Source organism: Netta rufina (assembly GCF_964035555.1).
Source record: "Netta rufina genome assembly, chromosome: 10".
Lineage (NCBI taxonomy): Eukaryota > Metazoa > Chordata > Aves > Anseriformes > Anatidae > Netta > Netta rufina.
Genome location: NC_140133.1, coordinates 22,649,346 through 22,666,156, shown reverse-complemented (window position 1 = coordinate 22,666,156; position 16,811 = coordinate 22,649,346). Strand labels below are relative to the sequence as shown.

Below are 16,811 nucleotides of genomic sequence, written 5' to 3'. Positions count from 1 at the left end.
TAGTACTGAGAGTACAAACTTGCCAAGTCGAGGCTAAAACCTACATCGTTTTGAATAGCCAGCAGCTGTGTAACAGAGCATCATTACTGTAAGACTACGCAGTACATTACATATGTTACATTACGCTTATGTAACCCTACAAGATATATATTACCTCAGAGTATTTTAAAATTCACATAGAGTAACAGCTGGATTCTGTCACTATTTTTACAGCTCCAGTATTTTTGCTGCGCAGTATAAGGGGAACAATACCTTTAAAGTATTTTAGACATGCGTGTCGAAATTCACTGTCGGTTCAGAGGAGTCAGGTCTCCCGTCCAGCTCTGGTGCTTTCCTCCCTGCAGAGACCCAAGGTGCTACCTCCAGAGCTCCCAAAGCTTAGCCACAAAAAACAATATTAAATGTTCATCCTTGTGCAGTATCTCACTTATACCTCAAACAGAATTAAGCAGTTACCGACTAATCCAAATCTATTCAATGTTTCTTGTCAGTACCAGCCTTATCTTGTTTTTTATATGGCAAAATAAATAAAAGCCAACAACTGGCACTGGAAAATATACAGACAGCATCAATGGCACTTAAATATAAAGATTGTAGTAGTTTTTAGTGTAGAAATCCACTTGATAAATGTGTAGACGATTCTAATACTCATTGTTAGTTAAAACACTCTTATCATAGTAGTACCTCCAGCAAAGTAGGTACTGTACAAATACAGAAAGAATGAAGCCTTACTCAGAGACCTTCATGTAAAGATAAGAAAACACTTGTGTGTTTTTTTTTTTTTTGTTGTTTTTTTTTTTTTTTTTTTGCTTTTTAAGAAAACATTCCATGATTTCTGATACAAGTTTTTAGACATTTCTGTACCCCAGGCCTTATTGGCTGTGCTGAGGCAGCAGCAGTGATGTGTGTCAGTATGCTGAGCTATACAGCCTGATAGTTCTTTTTGCTCATCATAAACCTGTATTTTCCTAGACTGCTAAAGAGTAAAAATGCAAGCAGTAATACAAATGAACAGTCATTAAAGTGACAGTCTCTTCAGTGCATTTTTACTTGATAGTAAGTATGACAGCAGACAAGATTGTTTTTTTGTTTTTCCTTCTCTTTTCAGAGTGATCGCTGAGGTTGACCTCAAGGCTGCAGTAGCTGGGTAAGCCAAGAGACACAAAACAATTCTTCTCTGAGAATACTTAGTGAGTATGGGTACATGAATAGGTCCCCTTACTAGCTCATCTTTCACTGGTTGTTTTACCCATTGCCAAAATAAATACATCAGACTTCAACTGACCTATGACAAAATAAAGATATTTTAAATTAAAATTTTGTTCCTTATCCAAAATATACAAGTCACCAATTCACAATTTCACAATTGTGAAATAATAAGACACCTTAATAATGTTTTAAAGAATGCTTAGATAACATAACTTTGAAAAATACCCTTATGAAGTACTAAGCACTGTCTTCTATCTCCTGACAGTGAAACTCAGACTTCCAATGGTGTCACTTATATATATATTAGAGCAGCCCATAGAGTAGACTAACACAACTTTAATTATTTACTTATAACTATTTCCAGTGCGATTCAAACTGAGATTGGGTCATACAGAATACATCTGAGAACTATTCCCTTCTCTGGTAATGCAGTGTTTTTCAGTATGTGGAACTATAATTATATGAAGTAGATCATTTGATAACTGAAAGCTTTTTCAATCTCTTCAAAGATTTCTGTAACCCTGTATAAATGGGATAACAATGAGTATTGTGAAATGATTGCTGATCAATACTTGCCCTGTCAATTTGATGGCTCCAATTTTTTTAATAAGACATATTATATGTGGATGCTTTCTGAAATACACTGCAGAAGGACCTTAAATTATTTTGGCAATTGTGTTTGCCGTATCTTTGTATAATGCAAACAAGAAGAAAGAAGGCATTTCTGTTTACAGAGTAGCATTGTGCTTAGATCTGCTTTAGAAAAGATGTTTTTGTATTCTTCTCGGTGGGTTCACTTTTGTTTCCTTTGGAGAGGGCTAACGTTTCCGATCCAAACGTGCTACTTAATCTTACATGAAAGGTATACTTTTACCATCTTTCTAATGAAGAGGCAGTCCTTGTTTCTTCTTCAAAGTTGGTCACTGCTAATAAATCCATCCAGTTTAAGATTCAAAAAGTTCAGAACTGTTTAATTTGTCTTCTTCATACAGTAAGATATTTTCCATTAGCTTCTTTTTTCGGTCATTTATCTTTATTTTCCACGATGTCTCTCTGGCTATTGCTGAAATACAAAACAGCCCGAATGTTGAGAAAATAATGCATCTATGTCTAAGGAATAGACAGTAATTTTAAATAAAAAAATTCTGGCTAAGAACAATGATAGAGAAACAGAGAACATTACGTAGATTTATGGGTAAAATCATAATCAAGTAGTTGGTTATAACGAAAGTAGTACTGAAAGGTTTTTATAAATGGGAAGAAAAGCAATTCTGGAGAAGAGAAAGTTGCTCCTGCTAATATATTACAGAGCACTTTTACAAAGACTTGGCTTATCACAACAGGAGCACAGTCAGTTTTGACAAAACAGCTTGAGGATTGTATGCTTGAATGTTCTGCACCCACCCTTCAGACTTAGCTAGATTTACCTTGTGAAGAACATGAAGAGTCAAGGTCTGCATTTTTTTGTTGAAAGGTGCTCTGTGCAGCAGAAGCTATTTCTAAGTTGTCATCACTTCTGATGCATGCCACGCTTCTTTCCCGGAGTCCGTTTGCAGTTTTCTTCTCCTTTATCCTGGCATCAGAGGTTGCGATATTTTCTGAATTGTTACAGCTGTTGTTAGACAGCTCGTCTGTCGATTTGTCTTTAGGATTCCACATAAAATTCATTGATTCATCTGATTCACAAGGGATCCTTGACATCGGTCCGCAGTAAATGTCAAGTGACACAGCTCCTACTGAAGGCGTGCACTGGCTGGCACTTGTCAGGACCGTTGGCTGCACACTGTCCTCTTTATTCTGCCCCGCAGAAGGCACGTCCATGCTGAGATTAGTTGTCTCGTCATCAGTTTCTTCTGGAGTGTTCGTGGAAAATCCAGAAGTACTGCCTCCACAGATGTAATGCTCACTTAATTTATTTTCGGCCGTTTCCATAATTTCAAGCACCTGTTTTTAACAACAAAATCTGTGAATGGAGAATAATACCCCTGCTTACACAGATTCTTATCTGAATAAGGATCTCCAAAATAGCTTGGGCACGAATGATGTAGCTTTAGACCTTTCTGTCAAGAAGACTAATCTCTGTGTCATGTTTTAAACGTAATTACCTCTGCTATGTTGGAATTCTTCTTTCTCAGACAAAGGCAGATGGCTGAGGCAAAATCAATAGCAACCTCTTCCAGCAAGTCTCCTGCTTTCCTGTCTAGATATTTACAGCATATTTCCTTGGCAGCTAGCTGTTCAAAATTCTTGACTTTTGGGTATGAGGCTTCTTTTGCTGTTTTAATTTCATCTGCAATCATATCTTTCTGTTCAAAGGAAAGAGACATGTTACTGACACATTACATATCCGCATCACGGGGAATATGAGTTGTCCCTTTTGTTTGTTATTATTGCTTCTTAATTGCCGGTTTACAGATCTAAAAGCTTTATTAGTCTCCATTTAAGCAAGTGACAGGAATATTTGTTTTCATGGGAGAGAAAAGGCCAATGGTTTTCTTTGCACGTGTCTGATGTCAAATTCACTAAAAGAGACCCAGCTGCTCTATGCTTATGCCAATCTAGAAGAAGGAAAAATAACCAGCACTGTATATAGCAGCATTTTTGGACAACTTTTTCAAACATTTGGTAAAGAAATCAGAAACCTAAGATCCTTTGTTTTCTGAGACTGTTTGAACATTACTAAGCTCTTTGGAAATTATAAATAAGAATACTACTGTTTTCCCCTCATGTAACAAGATGGTAAACCAGGAGTGTCTGCTTGGCCTTACCAGATAAATAGGATGTCTTCCTTCATCCAGTGCCTTAATCCCTGTCAGTATCTCTGCTAAGACCTAGAAAATATATTTGACAGGTAAAACAATTTGTTCAGAATAAATTCTGTCTTTACAAGGGAGTTCTGTAAGTACAGAAATACTGAACTGCCAGAGCACTTGGAAATTACTGGTTTCACTTCACATGGCTTAATAATGCCAGATTTGGGCAATATTTATGACAGTTTAGATCTACCTCTAAAGCCAACAGTTGGTAGTAGCTGATGTGGCAAATCTGTAAGACTTCTGAGAATTTAACTAAAATCTTTATTTTATTTTTTTTTAACTACCAGCTGTAATTTTTTTTTTTCGCAACCTGTAACAATTTTGTTGTTCAAAAGATTCACCTCACTTTGCCACATACTTAAGTACATTTGGAATGGGAACAGAATTAAAAACATAATTTCAACACATTATATAGTTAGCAACAATGATAGGAAATTGCAGGAAAAAACAACTATATGGGGAGCATGCTCACACACCTGTTTTCCTGTCTATAAACATCAAAAAACCACAACAGAACACGATGAAAGGCAACATACCACACCACAGGCAAATATGTCAACTTTTTCTGTTAACTGCCCATGCCTGACAAAATCTTCTGGCAGATAAGTAAGAGAAGCTTGTAGGACTTTGGTTTTCATCATAGTACACTCTGATTTTTTATCAGCAGAATACAATCGCAGACCTGAATGTCCAAGCTTTGGTGTATAGTTTTCATCCAACAAGACATTTGAGCTGTGATTAAGACAGACAAATAACAATACTGGTCAAGTACTTGCTTTAATTTCATGTCAGAAATTACAATTTTACACTTTTAAATTTAAGGCAAGCCCTGAGGGGGAGAATTCCCAGCATTTGGCCTGCTGTGTAATAATGAAAGGATAAAGGCTGCAGAAAGGGAGAAGAGAAGAAAAAACACTCAGAAAATGATTTCAAAAGAATAGACTTCCCTCATTTAGATAAGACAAATTAAACACCCTGCAGAACAAGAGGGAGCATTGCAAATGGATTGCAAAATTACATAAGCTTTCAGCCACTATTGTCAAAGAAATCCTGGTGAACAAAAATGTGCTGGTATGTCAACCCCCACCTCTTGATATTGCCATGCAGAATTCCAAAATTGTGTAAATACTCTATGGCTCGGATGAGTCCTCTGGAAATGCGAATTCGCATCTCCCAGGTCAGGGGAGAAGAATCATCCTGCAAAGGGAGGAAAAATTTTATTTTGTTTAGAATGAAAACCTACAAAGCAGTAGTAGCTTTGCAAGTCAAAGACTGTTTTAGTCCCACTGCAATCATAAGCAGATCTGCTGCTGACCTACATTAGAAGTTTCATCCAATGCAGAAACTGGTGATTCTAGGCCCAGGAAGGAACCTACTCTTTCACGTTGTGCTGCACATTTTGTCTGCCATGTGACATGCTGAGAGAGATACAGCAACAATCATGCTTCTGCAAAATGCATCCAGTACTGCCCGCTATGGAGGCACAGTACGGGTTTTGGTGGATTGTTTTCCTGATGTTTCTGTGTCTTATGATCTCTGCAAATGCTCTTTCAATAGGTATGAACATCTCAAACTGTTCTCTCTTAAGGCCTTGTAAAACATTGTAGAACGTTATGTCAGTGAAAATGACAGTGGAATCTACAGGATGATACTGATATTACAATGTGGATAGGCACACTTGGCAGATTAGGTATTAGTTCAAAAATCTGAAGGCTGCAAAGCAGAAGCTTTCCATTGACCTGATCTGCTATGCTGTAGAAAAACTAAAAAAGAGCCTTTTCATACTTACAGGCAACTTCTCTGGGTACGTTTTGGCTGGTTCTTAGAAGTGAAAGAGATTTAATTGCTTTTCATACAGTAACAGGACAGGACTTGTAAGAACAGACAGATAACAGCCCCATGTTATTGCTTACTTGGCACTGAAGCTGGTTTTGTAGTGATCCATTAGGCAGGTACGGATATATCAGACAGTGCAAATCAGATTCTACTGAGAAACCCAGCAGCTGCAAAATGTTGACGTGACAACACCTGCAGGCACAGACCAACAACGATTTGTAAACAACAACAAAAAATACATTCTTGAGCTGCAATAAATTCCTGAATTCAAGGCCATTGTAAATTACATTTTGTCTTGCTGCCGGAAGCACAGAATGGCTGTGAGTGGGCCTGCAGAAGGCTAACCCAGCAGCAGAGGAGAGGATGATAGCACAGCTCTGTTCTGAGCAACCAGAGGGCACCAGGAGGCACCATCCCTCACAGTCTCAAGGACTGGCAAGGGACTGGTTACTCAGCAGGGAACTGCAGCATCACTGGCAGGCGTGCCGCAGGCGAGCCGTTTCCCCAGGGCTCCCACAAAGGCAGTGCAGAACTCCGCTGTCCCCAGCAGAGGCCAGCAGTGCCTGGGAGATACACGCATGAAGTCAGGCCAAACGTCCCAGCAACACACCACATGCAGACTGCCTGTGAAAGTCAACCACTCACCGAAAGCAAATCTGTACTTCTGTATGAAAGAACCTTTGGGTGGAATTTGGGCTTGTGCATTCCATCTGAAAAATGGAAACATGCAATAGAATCTCGATGGACAAACTACTTTAGAAAACAGGCAGAACACTGATGACAATTTTGTGTCACAGTCAATAATTGAAAATTAGCACAAAAACTGATGTAAGGACACCTTTAATCTAAATAATGATGAAGGTAGCTACAGCAGATGAAGTGAAGAGATCTACCCACGTGAGTAAAATCTCTCTTGCACGTGCTTGCTGCATCTAGGTTTACTCCTTTACTTCTCCTCTTGCATAGCAGTTCTTGTTCCCTGCCCATACGATGTTAAGACAACTGCTAATATTCGAGAACTTCTCATAAGATATCTCCTTCAAAGGGAGAAAATAAAAAGTGGAGTACTTGCCTCTTTCAACCTTTTGATGACATATACCATGTTGTGCCTCTGACCTTTGTAGACATCTGCAAAAGTACCTTCACAAATTCTACTCTTGTCACTGAAACCATTTGTGGCATTAGTAACTTCCCTCTGGGTCCACAGCAGACTCCCGCTGGGGAGATCAGTCATCGTCTCCTGCTGAGGACTTGAAGAGCTGCAGGGCTACAGATTTGAAGAAGAAACAAGTTCATATCATGAAAATTTGTATGCTTTTTCCTTCTTGTTCACACATTATATTTTCTTTTCCATGGTCTAAGTGAGCGTTGTGATTGTTGAAAGAAATCGTGCAAAGTACTGTGCAACCCCTCAATAGTTTCCCTTTGTAGTATCTGTGTTGATTTGTTTTGCTGATGGAAATATTTTGCACAGTAGAAGAGATTTGAGAACAGTTACCAGTTTGCATTTCCACCTTTCCAAAAAAAACCCACGTATTTAGCTTTGTTTAAAAGTCCACGTGTTTATCTGAAATGACATGAGTTTAAGCTGCAGAAAACATTAATCTTTATGGCTGTGCATACATAAAGAAATGAAAGAAATGACTGGGTCAGGAAGGAGGGTCCCTCACGCTGTAATGCATTTTGTTCTGGTAGGAAGTTCACATCTATACCTGAAGCATCTGGCATCAGCTGCAAAATGCTCAGTTGCTTCCAGTACGATCGGTCCTAACGCCATTTATTACTAGAACTCCACTATAGCCTACATATAACCATACAGCTTACACAGACTTCATGTCTTGTTTTCTAAAGTCTGGAGATGTGAATTCCCTTCTCAAGGAACTGAAACTACTGCGTTCTTTGTAGCAGTTTTCTCCTGTCTGGCACTCACTCTTAAAACATGTTATTTTGGAAGAGTTAGAAGTCTTAAAGCAGAATCCTTTTTTTTGTTTGTTTCTTTTATTTTTAAAAAAAAGTCAAACAAAATGACACAAAAAAGAAGCCAACACAGAGCCAGGACGGGGCCAAAGTGTGCACATGGATCTGGGAAACACTCTGAGAGCTCACGGGACAGATCTAGCTAGACTGCCTTAAAGATGAGAGCTGCAGGGAGAAAGAACAGGAGGCTGCATGCTGAAATCTGGAACAGGACCTCAGAGAAACAGTAGAATCCTTAGAGACTTTCATTTTGCAGCTGGACAAGGCTCTGGACAACCTGACCTAAATTTGACACTAGCCCAGTTTTGAGCAGAAACCGCATTTTAAGCATAAACTTAAAGTATGGCATTCTGACTAGTCAGTTGCTTGTACTGCACTGTCCTATGATCACACCAGAAACGTTATGTCTGCCACAAAATCTATATGGGAAATTCCTTCAGAATTGCTATTTGTGGGCACGTTATCCACGCTCAGCTATGCAGTACTCTTAATTTTAATCCCTCACTGGCAAAAAATAAAAATATAAAGTGAGGTAAAAAAATAAGTAATCCAACTGAAGCATTAGTATTATATTCAGTCTAAACATCTTGTAATAAGGACCCACTTTTTCAGTAGATCTGTATTTTATACAAGTTGAGGAATAAACTTTGACTTGAAAATAACAACATCATAAAGGGAATTGGCATAATTGTAAGCAATGTGTACTGAAGGGATTTACCTTTACACTTGATGAGACAGGAGGATTTGACTGTAAGGATCTCAAAAGATCTCTTGGGGGAGGTGGCGGAGAAGGAAGTGAATACAAGGCTCCTTCAGAAACAGCATCTGAAATTGAATCACCAGCATTGAAAATACACATTTGGGTAATACCGCAGCCTGTGACTAATTATGAGGGTGTGGGATATTTTGTTGAATTTCATAACCAGATATAATCTATGACAAGCTGTTGAAACTTGAAATCTTGTGTGAAGATACGGAACTATTTTCCTGGTTCCTCTTTGTGAGATGACCACGAAGCTCTCTCCAGTCCTGGCTCAGGGACGTGGAGCTTCCAGAGCCGATGTCTATACTGCCAGGCAGATGCTCTTGTCAGCACATCGCGTGGTTCTGCTCCCTCTCCCAGGCAGGGCGGCCTGTTGGCACGTGCAGGGCTCTCTTCTGGCCCAGATTTGTTTTGCATCGAGAGGGGCACAGGGCGAAGCGTATGCATAGATCTAGTCTGAGCATGGAGCCAGGATGGGACGAGACACGCGCCTGGGAAATGCACTCTTGAGATCCCACAGAATAGATATAGCCAGCATCTCTCAAAGCCAGGAGAGCTAAAGGAAGGAAGAACAGGAGGCCGTGTGCTAAAGTTAGGAATAGACAGCTCAGCAGCAGTAGGCAAAAGGCAAATATTCAAAAGCATGACCACTTTGATCAGCAATATATTCGTCTGGACTATACTGAAAGCGAAAGGAAAGCATCTTGTGTATATGGTCATTGCAGTGTCAAAGCAAATCAGTCTCTTACTTCACTTACCACGTGCTGGAGATATTCCCAGCTGTGAAGAGTCTGGTGATGGCAACAAGCTTATCTCATTTTCTCTCTCTTTATTTTTGCTTTCTGTAGGAGTTAAAGATATGTTCTCCTGCTTAGGTGGCTCTACCAGCTCTTCTTTCTCGGAGTTGGTAGTACCGGAGGGTGATATCCCTGCAAAGGAGAACAAAGGACAGGTGAAGAGTAGCAGGGAGAATAAAGTCTGTCTCTACTCAGTTACTGGAAAATAATCCTCATTAGGAGAATGGTTTATAAATTCCAATTAACATTATAAACCTTGCATTTATTGTTAAATTGCTTCAATAGTATTGGCTATTCAATAGTATTCAATTCAGACCATATTCGTGACATTAACTACTCCTACTAAAAATTAACAAGTGATAACTTGAAATATACATCAGTGATGAATATGCAAAATAGCTCTTAGAATAAGGAATTACCAAGAGCATATTTATTCTGTCATTTTCCACATAACACCCTTCAGCCAGTGATCTCAGACCACAGCTATCCCACAGCCTAAAGAAGACATCTGGTTCTTTGCTAATTGTCACGGTACTGAGACTTTGACAGAGTTGCATCGGTTTTAGTCAGTTAAACATCTTGGGACTATTTTCAGTTGTGTGGTTTTAATGTCATGAACAAGCTCATTCTTAGAAAACACCTATACAGAATTTATTTCAGGAAAGAATCAGTTTTTCACTTATGAACAGAAAGAAACAAACTGTATATAGCTGAGGGAAAACAAAAACAGTCAAAGGTCAAAACTAGTTGATACATAAGGAAAAATTAACCACGAAATTATTGACTCACTACAGCTCTATACGATCCTATGCCGTATACAGGTTGGCCAAATCTCAGAATCAGGCCTAAAAAGGCAACCTTGAAATCTCATTAAGAGAAATACAAGGATGCTTTCATCTTACAGGTACTTGAAGAGCATGCACATCTAAGAGAAATTATTAAAATTAAATTAGGCTACAGTTAGAACAAGAACAAAATAAAAGTAAAAAAAATTCAAGATGCTCTGATATACAAAGCTGTCAAAATCTCCTGAAGAAGGATCTGAATTCCTACCCAGGAAGACATTTAAAACTAAAGTGGAAAAGGAGTTTGGGAGTGCTGAGTGCGCACTAGAGGTGATACAAGAACTTTCTACTGCCTAATGACCGCATTTTCCTGGTTATAATTCTAAACTCATTTCTACCTGTTTTTTTTTTTATCAGCAATATATTTATCTTTTACTTGAAAAGTTAATGTTTTCTCTTGATAAGAGAGAGAATAGGCACAAGTATTAATACAAGTTTTGTTTTTTTTTTTGTCATGCTGTTCTATCAGCATTTTATCTTGAGCATAGTATATATGGGAAGCAAAAACCACAGGCTTTGTTTGCATTTGAAATCAAGCAATGGCTTCTTGTTCTTTTTTTAAATGTCCAAACAAAGCATTAGGAATATCTGAAACAAGAAGGAAGGAAGCAGTGTGTTTCATTTACTATTTGTGCTTCTCATACACAAGTTTCAGTAGAAGCGAAGTTTAGGAAAAGGCGAGGCGTGACAGCTGCAGTGTGCTGAAGTTTGAGCATCGTGGAGTATGAAGAGCAACTACAGGAGAAGTGGGCATGTTTTTGTCAGGCAAGCCTTTTTCTTTGACTTCGGTCTGCAGTTTGCATCATTGTTCTTCCATGTCACCTATGAACAGAGGTTTGAATGAAAGGAGGTAGCCAAACTGATGCTCGAGAAAAGTCAGTGATGGGTCTCTGTTCCTGTGCCAGAAAGCTATGAGATCACAGACTCTTGGGGCTTTTGAAATTATTAATATCAACCAGTCCACGGACCTTTAGTTCAAACTGGCAGTCCCTGTATTCTGAAATCGCTTTTTTCCCCCAGTATTTTCACCTAGAAGTCTCTACAATTAAAAATCACTTCCCTCTTTGAACCTATTTTTCAGGGTTTTTCATGAATTTTGCAACTTCCTTTACATCAAACAGGTTGCCACTGAAACTAAAGAACTAAGATAGGAAAAAATTATTATGGACATCCAGAAGTGGGACTAGAGTGGTGCAAGAAATTGTCGAAGGGAGGGAGGACTCTTCTGCTAATAGCCTGCCAGCAAAACATCTACCTGGGTGGTGTGTCTGATTCTTGCAAGTCAGACTGAACAGTTATGGTGACATAAGAACTGCTGGAGTTGGGACCAATTCGTTTTCTGAAGTGCCCAAAAGAACAAGCAGTGAGCACTGCATCACCGCTGCTTGAGAGGCACCGCCTGAGCAAGAATATTCAGATACAGACATAAAAGCAGAAGTCAAGGGTAAAGACACAAGATTTGGCTGAACCTGAGAAGATGCCGGTACCGAGAGCTTCTGTTTGACTCAGCGCAGGAGAATGTCCATATCGGGTTAAAACCAGGAAACACTAGCTACTTCCACACAGTAGAACAACCAGATTAATTTAAGTGTCAGAAAGCCTGGGTAATATGAAGTTTTGAGATGGACATCAACCATCAACGTAAGAGAATACTGAATTGTTAAAAAAAAAAAAATAATAATTTCATTGTAGTTTTGTAATGCATTGCAGTTGAATTGATTTTGGGCAAAAGCAAATCTTGATCATCCAGAAACATAACTAAAAATGGATCAGTCCAGAAGATTCGTCTCCTCCACTTTCCTAACCCTCTTTATGTAACCTTCATATTGCCCTACGGAATTCAGGAGCAAACCAAAGCCCTTTCTAGCTCCTTGCAGTGTCCTGACTGGAACAGTCCAATTTCGTAGTTCATCCATCATCACAGAAGGAATCAGGAAAACGAAGGGATGTCAGATGCCTGTTTTATCAGCTCAGTGTCTTAATGAGTGAGATTGGATACGTGCATTTCTTACCATAACTTCGTAATACTTGCTTTCCTGCAGTCCTAGCTAGCCCGCAGAGACAACGATAAAGACCGCTGATTATTTCCATCAGACAACTACAGTTTTTAGAAAGCAAGCTTTCCTGGAAAAGTCACAACGTGTACTCCTCCAGCCTGGAGGAAGTTGATCGGGTTTTACTTTTAACAGGGAGAAACCTCTCAATTTTTGCTGCCTGTGTAAAGTGAAGTCCAAAAAGTCTCAGAAATATTTTTAAGAAAGCTTAAAAGGGGGGGGGGGAGAGGGAGAGGGTGGGAGATGGATGGACAGACAAATTAGAAGTAAATCACAGCAGCACAAGAGAAAGCAGATAAACCCTTCCTCTACCAGGTGCTGAAGTCAGGTGCATATTGTGCAAGCCACTGTGGTATTTACATAGCACTTCAAAGAAAAGCCAGTCAGACAAACAGAAGGATGATGAATGTTTCTCTGCAGTTACAACAATTACTTCTGTTTGCACTGTGTTTGCTCTGTACCCGTATCTTTAAAGGTGGTGTTACTGGAAGCTGCTCTTGGCTTGGGAGCCTGATTCTTTGCACTTTACATAACTACAGAGAAAATCTTACTTGGTTCTTGTGTAAGCAGTGGGCAATGTGCTGAACTCATCTCAGTCTGAAACCTGCTCATGGGGTCTTACTTTAAAGGCCTGTAAAAGAAGAGAAAACCCACTACATCTTCTACAGCTTCTTGTTCTTTGTTTTTCCCCACAAAAGGGCAAAATTAACCCACGTGGGAAAGTGTAGCATCATACCTAACTGAGCAAAAGCAGACTTCCCACAACATAAATTCTATCGTGAGAGTTGTTTCTGCCATTACCTAGTGACAAAAACTGAAACTTAAAAACTGCTGACTGACTGGTTTATGTTTCTCAGGAGGTGAATGCACACTTTTTTTTTTTTTTTTTTTTTTAATTTAGCCACGACACACAAAGTGGGATTACAGAAGTGTCAATGGACTCTGTGGAGGAATACACTGAAATAAGCCAGCTGCAAAGACAGGTGAGCCCCAGAACGCGCTCTGCAGGGCAGGAGGCTGAGGGCTGTAACTGATGAGCGTTTGAAGTGTGGTTGGTTACGCCACGTTATGTAAGAGCCCCCGGAAACTCTCTTTCTAGACTAGGAACTGACTGCATGAAACACTCGACAGGCACAGAGCAAAAGAAGTTACCACATCACAGAGGCCACTGGCTACTCCAGAGCACCCACAGAAATATCATTTGGGGGGAGCCAGGCTTACTGCTTTGGTGATATCTAGATCAAATTTATTTGGTGTAAATAGATAAAAATAAAAAATAGATGAAAAATATGTTTCCAGTCCTGTCCATTCAGACTGGACCCTCAAAGTCACAGTCACTGTGACTAAATTAACAGTTGGATTACTGACATACTAATTAAAGCAGATCGAAATTCACTTTCCTGTAGCTCTGGGTTGCTCTGCAGAAGAGCAAGGAGGAATTGTTCCCGTCTCCTGAGCTGAATGATGTGACTGAATTCAGTCAGAGGTGGGTCTGCTGAATCAAAAGGCTGACAGGCGTGACACCAAACTCAGCTATGATAACCGAGCATCACCGTGGTAGCTCTTTGATTTATACAAAGAGAATTTACTTGAAGCCCACGTGTGCTGTAGTATTTAACATTCCTCTTCAAGAAACAGAAATTTAGAATACCTTTGTTAAAGTTATTTTTTGCTGTCCCAAACCAAAGGTTAGAAGTCACACTAATGCCAGAAGCCTACAGAAAACCAGCAATGCTATATAAAGAAATGCTGAGGCAAGAAAACCACAACACATTACCGGAATTTCCATGAGAAATGCCTCTAGCTGCTGTGCAGCAAGTGCCAGCTGTGGCGCTGACTGTCGGTGGCCCTGCCCTGGGGAGGCAGGCTGCTATTGCGAAACAGCCGCTGGTGATGCAACCCCTGCAGCCTGGAGCTGGCAGCCTCCCTGTCACACCAGGCCAGAAGCAGGCAGTGCTCCGGCACTGAACAAGTCTTCTGTCTTGTTCAAGTGAAGCGCACGCACTCACAAGCTTTGTCCTTTTCCCACAGCATCTCTCTAAGCATTTTTGGCCACCTAACAAAAATCTTATTTTTCTTCCTAATAATTCTCTCTGGAGAACAGGCGAAACCCACACAAACATCTGATTCCCAAGAAGGTGGATCTGGAGTAGGAATGCGTATGAAGTGGGGAGCATGGTCTGCTCAGGACAGGAAGGCTGAGTGTGTCACCCAGGGGCTAACAGACTTCGTGGCAGAACTGAATTATGGTACAATTTGGTTTATGCACAAGGATAGCTGCAATTTAAACATAACTCTCAATGGAGAAAAATGGAAAGGGAGAATATATTTAAAAGCACCTTGATTTCTACAAAGCAATGGTTTACCCTAATTAGGCATTCTGTGTTCAAACTCTGATCATCCTACTTCAGGAAAGGTAAATCTAAAATACAGCAAGCTGGGGAAAGGTGAGAAGAATAGCAAATTAGCTGATCGAGAAGCCTTTTTGTAACTTTCCTTCTCATGCAGGAAAGCAGACTGATGATACGTTTTTCTACCCTGACTTTGTTGTTAGTGTATAATGGCTAAATTTCACTGGGAAACAAGAACGTATGAAAAATTAACACATTCATAATTAAGCTCTGTTGTAAAGCCCTGTCTGATGCATTAAAGAGCTGCCCTTCATTCAGGGCACAGCCAGGCTCCCTCTGGCAACTCTTGAAGCATCCAAGAGGGACACTACAAAGGCGGGATGATGAGCTAGGGGAACCAGCGATTCCTCCTCTGTGTCATCTCTTGCTCGCCCACCTCAAGTTTTATTTGCAAGAGTAGAAATGAAGAATCAGCACAGAAATTTTAGAATCTGAGCATGAGGTTTCCAGGAAAAGCCTCTTCAGCTAGCGAGAGGTGGGCACTGGGTGTCTGGGCGCTGTGGCACAACGCGCGGGGCCCTACTCACAGTCCAGGATGACCTGCGCCGCCCGGTAGAGCTGCAGGCCCTGCAGCAGGTCCAGGAGCTGCTGCACCGTGGCCAGCCTCACGCCCCACCACCACATCAGCTCGCGGGTGATGCTGATCCCCGTCTTCTCCATGCACTTGATCTTCCGCAGCTCCGTCTGGTCGGTGATCACGTAGGAAGCTGGCGGGAGGGAAGGTACTCGCTTCAGAAGGGGGAGAAAACACCAAGTGCGGACAGGGCGGCGAGGCGCGGTACACGCATACGTTTTTTTTTTCCCAATTTCGCACTTTTAAAAGGATGGCCGGCAGGTAGCTACGGGCCTGAGGGCGACCCCCTCCCCGGGAGGGAGATGCTGCCTTCATTCCTTTGAGCGGTACCGGAAAAAAAACACCGGTAGCGGCGGAGCCTCGGCCCCCCCCCGGCCCCCCTCCAGCCCCCCGGCCCCCGGCCTCCCCCCGCGGCCTCCCCCCGGCCGGCTCCGTGTCCCGGCTCCCCCCGCCCCGCACGGCCCCGGGCGCTGAGGGGACCCCGGCCGGGCGGGCCCGGGGCCGGCTCCGGCTCCGGCTCCGCGGGCGGCGGCGCTCACCGAAGCGCATCCAGTCGTGGTCGCCCAGGCAGTCCATCTTGTGGCAGAAGTCCTCCAGCACCCACGCCGGCATGCTGTGCACGTAGGGCGACGGCGGGGCCCGGGCCGCCCGCCGCGGGGACATCGCCTGAGGGCCCCTCGCTCCGCACTCCGCCATCGGCGGCCGGGGGGCACCGGGGGAGACCGGGGGGGGACCGGGAGGGGACCGGGAGCGGCCGGGGGGGACCGGGAGCGACCGGAGGAGACTTTTCTGGGCGCTTCCTCCAGCGGCCGCCCGCCCCCGCCGCTGACGTGCCGGGAGGAGCCGGGAGGAGCCTCACGGGGAGGGGCGGCCTTTCCGCGCTTCTATCGACCTACTTTCGTTACTTTACTTACTTACTTACTTACTTACTTATTTATTTATTTATTTATTTATTTATTTATTACTGTGCCCCCTCAGCGGCTGCAGCCCCGGTCCCGGGGTTACGAGGGCCGGGGGAGCCCCGAGCGCCGCCAGGCTGGGAGCTGCTTACAGGGAAACGGCGAGCAGTGAGGCACGAAGGCGGGTATCGAAAGGCAAACACACATCCCAAGTGTGTTATCGTTGACAATACCGTAACGCGAAGGCAATATCTTGTTACCGACCCGTTTCGGCAGCAGTAGCATCCCACCGCCAGGAGCTGCATCTGTCGGCTCGGCCGCCGCCTGCCCCTCTCCCTCCCATAGCCGCTCCCCGCAGCAGTGTCTCTGCTGAGGCGTGGGACAGGGAGGGCCGTGCTGCAGGGAGCCGGGCACCAGCAGGAGGTGACAGCACTGCTGCCTCTGTCCCCTGGGTACCGAGGGGAAAAAGGAAAAAAAATGAAATCTTCTGCTTTGTCACGATGGGAAATGAGGGTGGAAAAAAAGGTATAAAATTTGCGTACTTTTGTTTAAAACTCATTTAACAGTGTTTATGGCTTCTTTTTGGCTCTAATCATCGCTTGCAGCAAAATGTTTCACAAGGGAACTGAA

General features: G+C 42.3%; 1 protein-coding gene across 1 annotated transcript; it reads right to left on the bottom strand.

The window, feature by feature from the left end:
• IRAK2 (interleukin 1 receptor associated kinase 2) lies at window positions 1-16,035 on the bottom strand. The gene is made up of 13 exons (XM_084292705.1): window positions 15,822-16,035; window positions 15,236-15,415; window positions 9,360-9,530; window positions 8,557-8,663; window positions 6,934-7,128; window positions 6,507-6,571; window positions 5,939-6,053; window positions 5,113-5,222; window positions 4,562-4,757; window positions 3,978-4,040; window positions 3,315-3,515; window positions 2,637-3,153; window positions 1-2,272 (listed from the first exon to the last, which is right to left on the bottom strand). The coding sequence occupies exons 1-13, from the start codon at window positions 15,976-15,978 to the stop codon at window positions 2,154-2,156; spliced, it is 2,196 nt and encodes a 731-aa protein (XP_084148831.1). The 5' UTR covers window positions 15,979-16,035; the 3' UTR covers window positions 1-2,153.
• Window positions 16,036-16,811: the final 776 nt, after the last annotated feature.